We start from the raw sequence: 14,549 nt of genomic DNA on the forward strand, positions 1-14,549 counted from the left end.
GGTCAATTCATGTTATGTTTCCTGCCACTCCGAAACAACAATCAGCTGCTGTAGAATCTGGTCATGTGTGTTAAGTCTACTCTGTGGATATTACTGTCCATCTCCATCCAGGGGGGTAAGAGTTTTTGCGTTTGATTTTAGTCAAGTTTATATGGGTTATTGCCACATGCATGTGCATTTACCCTTTGTACTCCAGTATCTCTGCAGGAGTACAACTATGATTATGAGGAAGAAGCATACGAGGATTCACAGCCTCTAAACTGCTCGACTGCTGAGAGCATCAAAGGCGGACAAGTCACCTATTCACAGGTAAAAATGACATGTGGAACACCACTTTTCTTTTTCAACAAGCCTCCCATTTTACACCAGCATGACACATTAAATAGTGAATGCATTATTCAGTTTTCAGGTGTCGCCGTCTCTGATGTATTGTGTCTTAATTTGGAAATTATATGTAAGAGAATTCCAGCTGAAAGGGCACACGAGTTAAATTTCTGAAGTGGTGAATTACAGTTAAACTGTTAAAACTGGTGTAAAGCATGTATGTAAAAATGAACAACGCTCTCTGTCCCCCGGTCCGGTTCGGCACTATTATCATATCATGTTAAATATTGTAACAAAAATAAATAAATAAAAATGAGGAGTTGATGGGCGTCAAGGGGAGCTTTACATTCATAAAGCTTCCCTTGGCATAGCAAATGTGTTTAGCATAAACGGTATTCAGATTACAATTCTGCTGCCATAATGCTGGACAGGACAAGGGAAAAAAAAAAATAAAAAAAATAAAAAAAATGAACAACGCTAACTTTGTAGGTTCATATTCAACAACGACAAAAAGGAAGTAGAAGGCATGGAAAATGAAACATTAGCATATCTTTACTGGACAACTTCATGTTACTTTTTCCAACATCTTTTTCTACCATAGGGAGGCTTAGAGGGCAGCGTGCTGACCTATCACTGTGACTCGGGGAAGTATCCGTCCCCCGTCAGCTACAGGGTCTGTGGTGCTGATGGAGAGTGGTCGCCCATGAGATTATCTAGTGGCAGGCTTACGTCCACGGCCACATGCAAAGGTAATGTTTTTGCAAATGGCTTCAGATTATTGCGGTCTTTCTTTTTTTTTTTGCTGCATCCTATAACATCCTCCATCTTCTGTACGTACTTCTCTCTTTGCATACAGACGTGTTGTGTCCGGCTCAGCTCCAGCTGGACAATGGGGACATCTGGCCCAGGAATCAGTGGTTTCGTGTTGGGATGATGCAGACTTTCTCCTGCCGGGACGGGTTCACCCTGTCCGGGTCGGAGCAGAGAAACTGCACTCTCTCTGGAGAGTGGACGGGAGCTGCTCCCATCTGTGATGATCACGGTGAGGAAACAATTCAAATGCTGCTCATAACAAAGCATAAATGCATGCAACAGCTATATTTTCACATCAAACATCTGTGCAATAGAGTATAAATTAAGAAACGTTTAATTTAGTTTAGTTAAGGTTCTGTATATCATCTCAAAATATTATAGTAACAACATAGTAATCTTTTGCAATAAATTAGCCTACATTTTTTAAAACAGCTGATGACTGTGATGACCCTGGTATCCCCCCGGGGGGCAAGAGGTCAGTCGGCCAGTTTCTTATGGGAGAGAAGGTGACTTACCGGTGTCAGGCTGGTCTGCATCTACTTGGGTCAGCTGAAAGGGTTTGCCTGGAGAACAGAGAGTGGAGTGGCTCAGCACCACGGTGCCAAGGTGATTAAAATGATTTTTTTAACCTAGTTTAGAAATAATCCTTTCCTCTACAAAAGAAATAGAACTGATCAGAACAAATAATTCTCAACTAGTTTCCACTTATCATCACCAGCTTCCCCTGCAGCAACAGAAAGGTTAATTGTTCTTGATGCGCAATGTTTTGGTGCTTAATTGTAGGCCCAAATACCTTCGACTCCCCAAGCTCTGTGGCTGCAGCCTTGGCAGGATCACTCGCCGGATTGATGGATGTTTTCTCTCCTGAGGCCAAAAAGAAAAGTGGGTATAGAACACGACGTTCCACATGCATAAAGTTGTTTAAAGATGAACATAAATCAACAGCAAAAAGATGGAATATTCTGCTTTGTGTATGTGTGTGCAAGGAGAGGGCCCTTCGTTTGGCCGAGCCTTTCGTGTGGGAGAAGTCAGCCGTATGAATGTCTACATTTTACTGGACACATCAGGGAGCATTAAAAAGGAAGACTTTGAAGTCTCCAGGAATGCCACTATTGCTCTGATCAGAAAGGTCTGCAACAAAGGAGCTCAGTGTAAAAGACTTTTGGTGTGATATTCCATCGGTCTTACTCTTTCAGTAAAAGTGAAGCTGGTCTCCTTCATTGTCTCTCCAGCTCGACAGCTACGACGTACAGCTGAATTTCCACGTGGTGTCATTTGCCACCGAGGTCAAAGTCATTGTAGAAATCAGAGAAACATACATAAGCGGTGATGCCGACGAAGTCATAGACGCCCTGATGGAATTCGACTACCACAGTAGGACTCATCTTTTCCTCCTTCATTAAATAACCTTGTATTTTCATCCTGTCGGGTATAATCTCGTCAAGATGGGCTGAATCAGTGCAGTTCACCAGAATCATGAATCTTCAATGTTTTAAATATGTAATCAAATGGATCATGAATTCAATCCTTTGTGCTTGTTCCTCTGCAGGCCATGGGCGTAAGACAGGCACTAACCTCCACTCTGCACTGCATCAAGTCTGGGAGAGGATCAGTTTCTTCAAGAGCGCAAATAACCATTTTAATGAGACCCAGCACATCATCATCATAGAAACAGATGGTAAAAACTCACGAAGAGTCATAAACAAATGCTCAAAACAATCTGTTATGAAGTTGTAGCCCTGTATGCATTTTTCTTTAGTATAAATCCCCACCTTGTACTGTATCTTTTTCCCTGCAGGTTACTCCAACACAGGGGCAAAGCCTCAGAGTGCTCTGGCCCAGATCCGAAACACACTGGAATACGATAACAAGCCCTTCGATCATACTAAAGAGAAAATGCTAGGTAACATGATAAAAATTAATCTAGGAGTATTCAAACAAAAGTTATCATGCCCAGTGTAAATGTTACTGTGTCCGTGCATTTTTCAGATGTCTACGTATTTGGTGTTGGAGACACAGTGAAGAAAGAGGAGTTGAACTCTCTGGCCTCACAGAAAACTAGCGAGCAGCATGTCTTCATTCTGAAAGACTTCAAGACACTGGGAGAAGTGTTTAACAGCATCATTAGTGAGTAGCAGCATTCTCTCAACTTCAAACCCCAGAAATCACTAAATCGATCACGTTATTTTTTAGCTTTAGCTTCAAATAAAAATCTTTTTATATTTCTTACTTTCTGAAAGTTACATATTGAAGTAGAGTGTAACTATCGCGGTGGTAATTTTTTTCATACAACAGGTGACAGTACTGTAACAATGTGTGGGATCGCTCAGGAGGACATCTCCAGGAAAGATAAGGACGATCCAGAAAAAGCCTACACCTCACCCTGGCACGTGACTCTGCAATCAGTAAGAGCTTTGCACCTGAAAGCACAATATAAATTTAAAGTGGGTTGTGTCACATAATAATTCTGTCCTCCCCAACAGCTTGAGTGGGGATCTATAAAGAGCTGTTCTGGAACCATTGTAAGTCAGAATTGGGTGCTGACGGCTGCTCACTGCTTTGCCAGAGAGAGCACAGGCAGAGTCTCAACGGGGCTGAGCATAACCCTTGGTTAGTATAAAAAAAGAATTAAAAAAAAGGAAAATAATCTGGAGATGCAAACTCTGCGAAAGAGAAAAATATACTCACATGACAAAATGGGGTCCAGTTTTGTTTTTATTTCTAAAACCCGATCGAACTCCTTTCTTTGTGTTACCCGTTTGTTCCAGGTCAGGGTAAGGGTCAGAGACAAGTGAAAGTCAACAAGGTGATCATGCACCCCAACTACAACATCAACGCACTTAGTCAGAGAAACGTGTCCGAGTTCTATGACTACGATGTGGCTCTGGTACAGACAAACAGCAGTATCCCACTGTCCTGGACAGCCAGGTAAGATAAGATCACAGAAAAGATCTTAAAATGTCAACCAGAGACGCATCTGACTGAAGAGCTAGGTTAGGAGCATCATCAGTTGGCCCATTTAAAAGAAGTGCATGTGGAATGTGTTCTTTACAAGGCTTAGAAAAGAACTACCAAACCTTTTCACTTGTGTTTACTCAATGTTGTCCAACAGACCCATCTGCTTGCCATGTACTATGCCAGCCTCACGAGCCATGAGGAAAATCAACTCTACCTGTGCGGAGCATAGTATGTGTCCTTTAACCTATCGTTAACAAATTAAACCACGGGTGTAAAGCAGGGTATCTCCAAGTACTCCTGGAGCTCTCATGGAGTAAAATGTCTGTGTGTGAACAGGGAAGGAACTATTACCTCACTGGGTGATTCCTGCGTTTTTCATCCATATGACGACTAACCGCTATTCAACACACATCCACACACAAACTCAGGTGAGGCACTTTTCATGCCTGTCATCTGTAATGTGTTAAAAATGCACGGTTTGAATACACATAATGTTACCATGCATTATGCGTCTGTCTGCAGAGGCCTGCCTGTGTTGAAAAGGCCAGGAAAACACTGAAACAACCCACAGATGTGACTCTGGATGAGTATGTACCTGACAGATTCCTCTGCACAGGGGGCACAGAAGGATACCAAGATGGCGTCACCTGCAAAGGTCTGGAATCCACGTGTTACTGCCATGGCACTTTAACTATGTGGGATTCTGATGACAGTTACACGTCTTTATGTTTGTAGGAGACTCTGGTGGATCCCTGTTTCTGCAGAAAAGAAAGCGCTTCTTTCAGGTTTGGATGCCTCTTTTCATTTCTGATATCCCCATGATGAACTGTGCTGTCCGACTCAAATGTTTCGGGCTTTTCTCCTCAGGTGGGAGTCGTGAGCTGGGGCACCTTAGATGTGTGTAGTAAGAAGTACTCGGCTGCTGAGAAACATGCCAATGCTCGAGATTTTCACATCGACCTCTTCGAGATAATGCCGTGGCTGAAGAAGCATCTAGGTGAGGAGATACAGTTCCTGCCTGAGATCAAGTGAGCAGGTCCAGAACCCTGTGTCCACCCACAGGGTTTGGCCTAGTTCAGGCCTTACTAATCGATAACTGATCTGATGCAAATTTCAACAGGGAAGGAGAAGAGGGATTCTGTCTTTCCATATAATGTAGTAAGCATGGAAAAAAATGTGATACTTACTCATTTTGGATAATTGCAAGTGCTGCGATCAATCGACGAACATATATTGTTTCAACCTTAGTGCATCAAGTCTGTCCTCTAGTGTATTTTGCATGTTAGCATGCCCACTATTTTCATGATAACCACTGGCAGATGCAGACATAAAATGCATTGCTTGCTTTTAAGACATACAGATATAAATAGTTACATTTTCAAATAGAATTACAAACTTCATCCTGCTCTACCTGGCTTATGTCTCCCACCACATACAATCCTGACAATGCCCACAACAATGGCAACTTTGACCTCATCCATCTTTTAAAGTTCATTTTGGGCTGATAAGAATTCGCTGGCCAACACAATGGTGATCCAACATCATCACGCACTTCTAAAATACTGGAATCTTTCCATCAAATCACGAATCGGCTACATTGATCAGATTTTCAGAGCTTTATTGTAATACTGGGTGACAATAGGTTTTTACATCTGAGGTGCAGTACAAGCAGTAAAAAAGTAATTTTTCTTTGTTATTTCCACCAAACTCCTGTTTGTTCAGTGTGTACACAGCATGGTTAATCCAACTAAATCTGTACATTCATTTTAATATGCTTACTTGTTTTTTGTAATACTTTGAGAATAAAGAACCTGTTGACTTTAAAGTCTTAACTGTTTTCACGGCAACGCTGCACCAGACAGCCCAGTAACCGTCACTTACTTTAAAGGGACGTTGCATATGTTTCTTTTTTGTCATAGAAAAAAGTGTTCAATCATCCCTCAGAGAACTGTCTGAACAAAGTTTCAGACGGGCTGTCTTTAAAGCTTGGAACAAAGTGGATGTGGAGGATCTCAGAGAATCCCTCAGAAAGAGCAGGAGCCACAAACTGTTTCCTATCCGGAGAGACAGAGACAGATCACAGAAGTCAGCGCACAATCAGGAATGCATTCCTCTGAAGTTCCCTCTCATAGTGTGACACTCTCATTTCAACAAGTAGCAAAGGCGTAACAACAAATTCTAACCAAGTATTGAGTTCTGTTTTTAAAAATATGGGCTTTTTGGCAAAAAAAAACAAAACCCACAAGTATTAATCTGGGTGAGCCTAACTTACTTGTAGCTGTAGAAAACCATGTCATTGACCTTTGCGTGTTTGCTGTCTGACGGCACCATTTCACGGAACTGAGGACGACAATCATATTGAAAAAAAACAGAAAACACTCGTCATCATCGTCAGGATAAAACCCCGTCATGGGTAAAAAGGGGCGGCGTGTGGAGAGGTGAGTCGTACTTTGTTGGTGTGCTTGGCTTGCTCCAGAGAGGCCGAGAAGTGAAAACAGCGACAAGATACCCCCACTGCCTTGGCCACGTCCACATATCTGCAAAATACACACACTTAAATCTATCAGCATTCTTGCAATGATTCTAAAAAGTGTTATATAATATATATATATATGTATATATTTTATTTCTCCCTGTAAAATGAGAACACATTAGGGCTGGGTGATATGAACCAAAATGAAATGTCTTGGTATTTCTAGGCTGAATGGTGATGTACGATACATACCAGTATTTTATGCAAACTGAGCTACATGTTCAGTTTTAACTCAGTGCATGTATGGTGTAACAAGCACTAAATTAAATGATTTTGTCAATTATTCAAAGATATAGGACAAACCTTTGTTTTATAACAAAAGTTATAAAGTTAAAACGCTGTTTTTACTCAAATTTTCCCTCATTTTTACGTTAGAAGCAACAGAATGCCTTAAAGGTGGGGACCGATGAAACGTGTGTGTATGAGAGAAAGAGAGGAGTGCTGGGCTGAATTGAAACGTTTCACTGAGCTCTGCTGTAGATTTCACCGTTTCTGCTTGTAAAAAAAAATAAATAATAATAATAAAAAAATAATGTGAGTGGTTCGCCAAATGTATTTGGGGGTCAACTATCTGCTTTGAAGTGTGACTGCTCATCGACTCGGAAGAGTTTTAGTATTCCTAGTTAAGAGAGCTGCAGCTTTGTTGGCTGAGACATGAAGGAGAAGGCATGTGTGTTCTCTCAGGGCTTTTCTGGCAACACTCTTCCATGACATCCAGCCACATTTTGTCCAAGAAGTAGCTTTATGTAAGAGGTTTGCTTTTTTTTTTTTTTTATTAAAGATAAAGCTTTTAAGTTGGTAACAATGAGGAGAAGTTATCAGCAAGTCCAGCTTAGGTTGTTGCTAAGAAACACAGATGGAAAGGTGGATGTGAGGCTGCGCTGCCCGGAGAAAAACACACAGGCAGCTTTAAAGGGGACATCGACAGCCTTAGATAATATCTTTAGAAATGGTGTTGTCTAATTTCATACCTTCTTTGAAAACATAAAAGTATAAATAAAAAAAATATATAAATCAAAAGGTTGGTATACTTACGACGGAGTATTAGGGCCACATTTAAAAAGAAAAATTTGAGAATAAATTTCGAGATTAAATTCAAAGCAAATATTCTAACCTGTTGTTTTAGAGGAGGAGAGTTGTTAAAATGAGGGCCGTGGAGCATTTTGTGGAACTGTACTTTAGTATAGGATTCGCAAACAAGGAGATACTTAATCTTTTGGCACATCAGCAACACATTGTCATAAGTATCAGGACTTTAGAAAGAATATGCAAGAAAATGCATCTTTTCCACAGAAAGAACCAGGCGGACTTGGAGGAAATCGATGCTTTTATGGAGGCGGAAAAGGCTGGAAGTGGTCGACTGCAAGGTTATCGGTGGATGCATCAGCGGGCCATTCGCCATATTTAATAAGGACTTTATTCTTGTAATTAATTCTCGAATTTTATTTTATTTATTTATTTTTTAATATGGCCCTAATACTCCATTGTAGAATACTACTATATCTATATATATTTTTATAAAATACATTTTTATTTTTAGGAACAGCTGACTTAAAACGCAAGAATGAATTTTACTACAGTCTGTCAAGCACATGAAGTAATAAAGTTATACGGAGCCAAAAACAAAAGTGAGTGAATCCAAGTTTAAAGTAAACACACACACACCCTCCAAATACACTCAACTGTCTGCATGTAATTATTTTCATCAATGTATGACTCACTCATATGAAGCCCGTGTACATACAGGGCGTTTCCAGTGGCGTGGAGCATAAGTATATTGAGATTAGTAAAACAAGCAAGGTTACACAGACAAATACATAAAGATATGACTACCGTTTGCGAGACTCTGGATCTGGGTTGGTGTTATCTACGGCGACGCTGCGGCCCTCCCTCAGAGCTCGCTCGCATGCTGACACACAGTTCTGCCAGGAGCCGAGTGTGTCCTGGTGCACACACAAAAAGCTGGAGCCCATTAGCATTCTGATAACAAACAAACCTATGGATCATATAAAACACTGTTGTACATGAAACCAAACTTTCTGTGACGTTACTCATTCGGTTGACAGACGTGTGTTCATTTAAAATGCTCTCACCCTGTTGACATAGACGTAGCCCTTTGGAATAATGTGGGTGTGGAAGAAAGTGGATTTACCAGCTGCGGAGAAAAAAGAAGAGGGATCAAGATCAGAAGGGTGTTGACGGGAGGAGAGGCCAGAAAGGTGGCATAGGGCTTTGCTTACATGCAGGGTAACCCACGGCAACAATGACTTCTGTCTTAGAGGAGGTGAGAGAGGCAGATGGTGGGTCATACAGCCTGGCGTTGGTAGCAAGTTTCCTCTATTAATTCAGATAAAGAGTCAATTTTAACAGAGTACAGACGCAGATCCCAAATATACTCTCAGACACTACAGACCAAGGTTTCCTAACCCTGGCCCTAGATGTTGTAGACGTTTATGTGCTCCAGCAACACTGATTCATATCCTGGACTTTGAGAATTGTCCACAAAAGTGTGTGAAGGCTGTCAAATTATCAAGTGTATGAGGGCAGTTATGGCCCATTCAGGGTGTACCCGCATCTCTCACCATGGCAGCTGGGATAGGCTCCACATAGACATGACTATGGTTAATTCTGGAGCTGAAAACAGAGAATAACAGTTGCTGCGTACCACCATTTGACTCATTTTCAAGGGCCATGAACTCAAGATTTCCACTTATGATGCAGCTCAAGTCTTTGAGAGTTTAATGTTTAAGCCTGTACAGGGAGGTTGGAACTGAAACAGGCACGTCGAGTGAGGAACCATCTCAAACATGCAGGGCAGGGGCTACCCTTGAAAAACAATGGGGAAAGGCTGACACTCCACTCACAGGGTCAAATTCAGGCAGACTGTAGGGGGCGCTCTTCCAACCCAAAAAGTACTCCTCAGGGGTGTGGAACTGCAGTCCAATGTTCAGGGCAAACTGCAATGACAAACAGGAAGAAAGCTTTGTTCTCTGTTCAATTTATGCTTAAAGTGATAGTTCGGAGTAGATTCACCCTAGGGTCATTTGAACCGTGACATCCAGCCAAGTAGCCCACCCGAAGTTTTTTCGATCTTGGCTGAACATCAGCTGAGTTACTGAGTTATCCCAAATAGCTTAGTACAAGCGCTAATGGAACCTGGCAGTATCTCCAAAATTACCACACTAAAATCACATGCCATGACACCAAACTTCTACAGTTGTACAAATATGGTCTGTACTCACAAAACGATGCATTTGGAAGTTTGTACATAGTCCAGGAGTTTATTATTATCAACACAAGCCTGATAGCTTCTCTGCTGCTAAAGCTGCGTCGATGTCACTTCCTTGATCTGGGAGCTTCAAAGTAAGATGAGGGTTGATCTACTACTGTAGACAACAAAGTATATGCTATATTCTACATGATTTTTTATGTTGTAAAGTTGTGCATTTATTTTATCAATGGAGAAATTGAGCAGCCTTGCTTTGTTGTCTACAGTAGTAGATCAACCCTCATCTTACTTTGAAGCTCCCAGATCAAGGAAGTGACTTTGACGCAGCTTTAGCAGCAGAGAAGCTATCAGGCTTGTGTTGATAATAATAAACTCCTGGACTATTTTCAAACTTCCAAATGCATCGTTTTGTGAGTACAGACCATATTTGTACTACTGTAGAAGTTTGGTGTCATGGCATGTGATTTTAGTGTGGTTATTTTGGAGATACTGCCAGGTTCCATTAACCCTTGTACTAAGCTATTCGGGATAACTCAGTAACTCAGCTGATGTTCAGCCAATATCGAAAAAACTTCGGGTGGGCTACTTGGCTGGATGTCACGGTTCAAATGACCCTAGGGTGAATCTTCTCCGAACTATCACTTTAAGATGTATTCATTGACATTATCAACAACTTGACACACATAAGTCAGAGCAGCAGGGGGACACAGTTAAGCAGTGTAAATACTGTGGCTCTTACCAGTCGGTCACTGCGGGAGAAATCCTTCTTTTTCTTTCCAGGAGCCCAATTTTCTGGCCTTCCAGCGGCATCTGTACACAGAGGTGAAGTTAGATATTGTGCGTGTATGGTTACGCTTGCTGTCAGTTAGGTTGTCAGCTTGCTTGCTTGAGTTAGGTTTACAGCGAACAATGTATTCAACTTAAAGAATTTAAGCGCTTTTTCATCAGTAAGGACCGCTCAGGGCTTGTTTTTACAAGTAAGTGAAAAACAGCTGAACTTGAAGTGTATTTTACAAAATGCAGATTGATATCTGTAATATCACACAGCCTCCTGTACTTAAAAGGTAGTTCATAATGTGGCAGTGAAACCACACGAGACCACTTACCTCCTACATAAAAACTCTGAGCCTTATCAACAGTCACACCATCATTAGTCTGTGCAGGAAACATATATGAAACATAAACAATTAGTGAAAATGTGTGTGTACAACAGTAAACAACAAAATTGTATTTTCTATGACTCAGCAGAACTGGTAATTCATTGTATGGTCTTGGAGGTGTGGCTATTAATTGACATGGGCGTGTGTGCCCATGCAATTCTTCTCACCTTCTCACACAAGTGATTCCACATTCCCATCACTGGTTTCCTGTAAATACCAGGACCGGTTGCTACAAACACCTGCAACACAAACATGGAGGGGATCCAAATGCTGCTTTAAGCCAAGTGTCTAAATAGGTGATGAGAGTCAGCCTCCAGCACAACATGACCGACCTGCACAGGCAGCTGTAGTGTGGCGAGGACATCCTCCACTTTGGACTTGAAAACTTCCGGTCTCAGTTTGCCTTTAGCGATCCCCATCTGGTTGGTGAAGAACACCACCTACAGAGGGAGGGAGACATCAGGGAAGAAGATCCAATGATAATGTTTAGCTTTATTCGTAACATCAACAACTTTATCATTGATTGTAGCCAACTTAAGGAAGGATGGATGTGGGCAAGAATTTACTTGGAGGTAAAAAATATCTAAGTACAACTTTCTAAATGGACAAATCCAAAATTGCAATAGGATTTAAAGGTTAACCATCCATTTGGCTCGTTCCCACCTTATATCCTTTTTTTAGCAAGCTGGCCAACCTGGGCTGAATCTCAGGATACAGGATTCTGGTAATTAAACACAAGGACTGTCAAAACAAACCGTGCACATAAGAAACAATCGATATTAGGCCAGATGAGGTAGAAATTCAATTATGGAGAACTGAAAAAGGTTGAAGCTGCTAACAATTAACAGAGAAAGTTCAGAACAGCGAGCATACCTCCAGTCATCTGGTGCAGTAGGAAATACTTTGCCAGATTTGGTAGTGATGATGCAGCCATCAATGTCAAACCCAGCAATCTGGAGGCAGAAAGGAGCCACATAAGCCAAAAAATAAATAAACAAATCGCACAATAGCAAGAATGTGTACAAAACACAAAACTGTACCTAAATGTCTTATTTTCACCAAAATAATGTGTCATTCAATGAAATCAGACAGAGGAAAAAACAGCCCCAGTCCTGTCCCATATCCAGGATTATTCTTCATTAGCTGTTAATTTAAAACAGCCCCCACCTTGTTACTTGCTTTGACACCTGCAGCAGTATAAAGCATCAGGTTGCTGATGTGCTGCCAGCTGCTCGTCGTACACGCCTTGGTCAAAGATGAAGAGGTTGAAGATTGGATGCCTTTACTTTCCTCGGTCAAAGACTTTTCAGCAAACTCCTGCAGGTGCCTCAGCTTTTCCTCAGCCAGTCTCTCCTCCTCATCCTCCTCTTCCATCCCTTTATCTAAAGCCTCCTCGTCTCTTCTCTGTCGCTTCACCTCAGCGTGGCCCCTCTCCGGGCTCAGCTTCCTTTTGGATAACTAAACAGAAAAACAACATGGACACCATCTCACATTTTAGCCTCACAGGATAAACATATTTGTTGTAACATCGAAGGAATAAGTAGATAACACGCCACTTTAAGTTCTACCTTTGTGGGAGAGGTGGCAAAGAAATCCTTTATGCTGCGTTTGGGCGTCGGACTCGCCTGAGCCTCTTTCTCTTTCCCGTTCTTCCCTGCTTTGGTCTTATCTGTGGCTTTTAGTCCTCTTTTTGCCATGCTGGAGGCTGTTCCATTGGAGCTCAGAGAGAAGTTGAGTGTAAATGGATGACTTTGGTTTACCAGGTAGAGGGTGCCTCCGTGAGTGAGTTTACCAGACTGGCTGCGGCCCAGCCTCTCGCTACCCAGGAAACTGGGATTGGGACCCAGCTGTGGAGGGAAATATAACATATGTGGACTTTGGACTGTAGAATATAGTTAAGGGGCTGTGCGACAACCAGGGTGGGTCTACAAGTAAACCATAAAGGTATGCTGACATCAGCTTTTCAAAAAAAATGACACAACTGATTGTATATTGTTTGCTTTGAGGCATAGTGCTGAGTCAAGCATAACCTGGCAATGGAAACTGTCATTTCACTTGGAAGTTGATAATATCGAAGGGCTGAGCTTAAATGTGTGTGTTTTCTTACCTGACTAACAACTACATCCTGGTCTGCATAACAAGCAACCACTTTCACTGAAAAACAGACAAGAAGTATCAAATGACTAACAGTCACGTGCAAAATAAAGTACACCCCCACACTAATCGTTTTAAGATTAATCAACAAATATCCATAACGATGGTTATAGTTCATCAAAGCAAAACTTTTACACAGTTTAAATCAAACTATCACCACCCCGAAACCCAGAAAACAAACAAACAAACAAACAAACAAAAAAATCCCACAGTCTTTACGTTTGAGTGGCCGTAATGGTAAACAAAGTGACGTTCTTGAGTACCTCTCCACAAATTGCTAATAAAAGTTCAGTTGTTCCAGCCAGCTCATGGGGGACTGAAAGAACCAAAACAGCTTAGGGACTAGAAGAGTCTGGAGACGAGGTTGGTTCGTTACCGCGAATAACAACACTACTGTCGCACTCCGCCTCACCCTGGTGCCTCGAACATTTCTTGTCGACGACTCCGGTGTCCGGACCTCGGCCCAGAATCACAGCTCGTCCATCCTGCAGAGGAATCCGGGCTCCCGACGCGCCCACCAGCGTGCACGACATTCTAGCTGTAGCTTTTCAACGCTGTTTGAGAACTATTTTTTGCAAGATTGACTCTGTGTTGTGGACGTCAAATGTAACTAACACAACTTAGTATCAGAGCTTGTTGAACAAGCTCTGATAGCCTACTAATAGAACAATAATAGAATAATAGAACAAGCCTTGTTCTAATATTATTCGTTACAGGCCAAACAAAAACCGAATTGGTGGCTATAAACAGGGGAGCACGTATTGCATTGTACAAGGGGTGCATCAGAAAAATATGTCCTAATAGAATTGTGCTCTCCTTTAAGGTTCCGTACTTTACCGGGTAATAGTTTTAAATGCAACAGCAGACGTTATGATATATTGATATTGAAATATTTTACATTTACATTTTTATTACAAGATGGCATTGACGTTAGTATGGAAGGATTTCACGTTTGGACAGTATAGGTGAGTCACTCGCTACTGTTTTAGTCCCCACCCAGTCAGATGACATACTTTACGCGAATAAAACGTTGAAGGAAATTAGAAATTCTTTAGCTCATGAACTTAGCCGGTTTGGAGACCGAACTAAACACTGTGAGTCTATGATGAAACAGATGTTAGACGAACGAAAGCAAAATGAATACACTGCTTGTTAACTTCTGAACGTGAAAGTTGAACGCGTTTTTGGAGGCGTGGTCATTGTTTTGAACCGATTTTGTACATTATAGGCGGACAGTGTCATTTAAAATGTTTGACCAAACAGTTATTACATAGCCTGCCCTATGCAACTGACGAACTGACGAGAGTAAATGGAAAATTATAGCAGAGACTGGCAGTACTGAAAGGGGTGGCGTTGTTCTCGACAATACCGCGATACA

General features: G+C 41.6%; 2 protein-coding genes across 3 annotated transcripts; one reads left to right on the plus strand and one right to left on the minus strand.

Moving 5' to 3' along the window:
- Positions 1 to 23: 23 nt before the first annotated feature.
- Positions 24 to 5,920, plus strand: LOC142388553 (complement C2). Its single transcript, XM_075473952.1, has 19 exons — positions 24 to 115; positions 197 to 309; positions 926 to 1,073; positions 1,181 to 1,366; positions 1,570 to 1,743; positions 1,921 to 2,019; positions 2,124 to 2,266; positions 2,370 to 2,511; positions 2,687 to 2,815; positions 2,936 to 3,040; positions 3,127 to 3,264; positions 3,433 to 3,542; positions 3,621 to 3,747; positions 3,906 to 4,065; positions 4,250 to 4,323; positions 4,432 to 4,523; positions 4,618 to 4,750; positions 4,831 to 4,880; positions 4,963 to 5,920. Exons 1-19 carry the CDS (start codon positions 64 to 66, stop codon positions 5,125 to 5,127), a joined length of 2,340 nt encoding a protein of 779 aa, XP_075330067.1. The 5' UTR covers positions 24 to 63; the 3' UTR covers positions 5,128 to 5,920.
- On the minus strand, positions 5,697 to 13,942 carry pnkp (polynucleotide kinase 3'-phosphatase). Of its 2 annotated transcripts, XM_075473953.1 has the most exons (17): positions 13,584 to 13,942; positions 13,125 to 13,171; positions 12,586 to 12,864; positions 12,185 to 12,475; positions 11,891 to 11,970; positions 11,681 to 11,738; positions 11,350 to 11,457; positions 11,185 to 11,256; positions 10,964 to 11,012; positions 10,597 to 10,667; positions 9,493 to 9,585; positions 8,869 to 8,965; positions 8,722 to 8,783; positions 8,462 to 8,571; positions 6,545 to 6,632; positions 6,368 to 6,435; positions 5,697 to 6,149 (listed from the first exon to the last, which is right to left on the minus strand). In XM_075473953.1, exons 1-17 carry the CDS (start codon positions 13,702 to 13,704, stop codon positions 6,029 to 6,031), a joined length of 1,815 nt encoding a protein of 604 aa, XP_075330068.1. In that variant the 5' UTR covers positions 13,705 to 13,942; the 3' UTR covers positions 5,697 to 6,028. The 2 variants fall into 2 exon arrangements, with proteins under 2 accessions (XP_075330068.1, XP_075330069.1); XM_075473954.1 differs by lacking the exons at positions 5,697 to 6,149; positions 6,368 to 6,435 and having other exon boundaries at positions 8,462 to 8,608.
- Positions 13,943 to 14,549: the final 607 nt, after the last annotated feature.

The sequence above is a fragment of the Odontesthes bonariensis genome, chromosome 9 (genome assembly GCF_027942865.1).
Source record: "Odontesthes bonariensis isolate fOdoBon6 chromosome 9, fOdoBon6.hap1, whole genome shotgun sequence".
NCBI lineage: Eukaryota > Metazoa > Chordata > Actinopteri > Atheriniformes > Atherinopsidae > Odontesthes > Odontesthes bonariensis.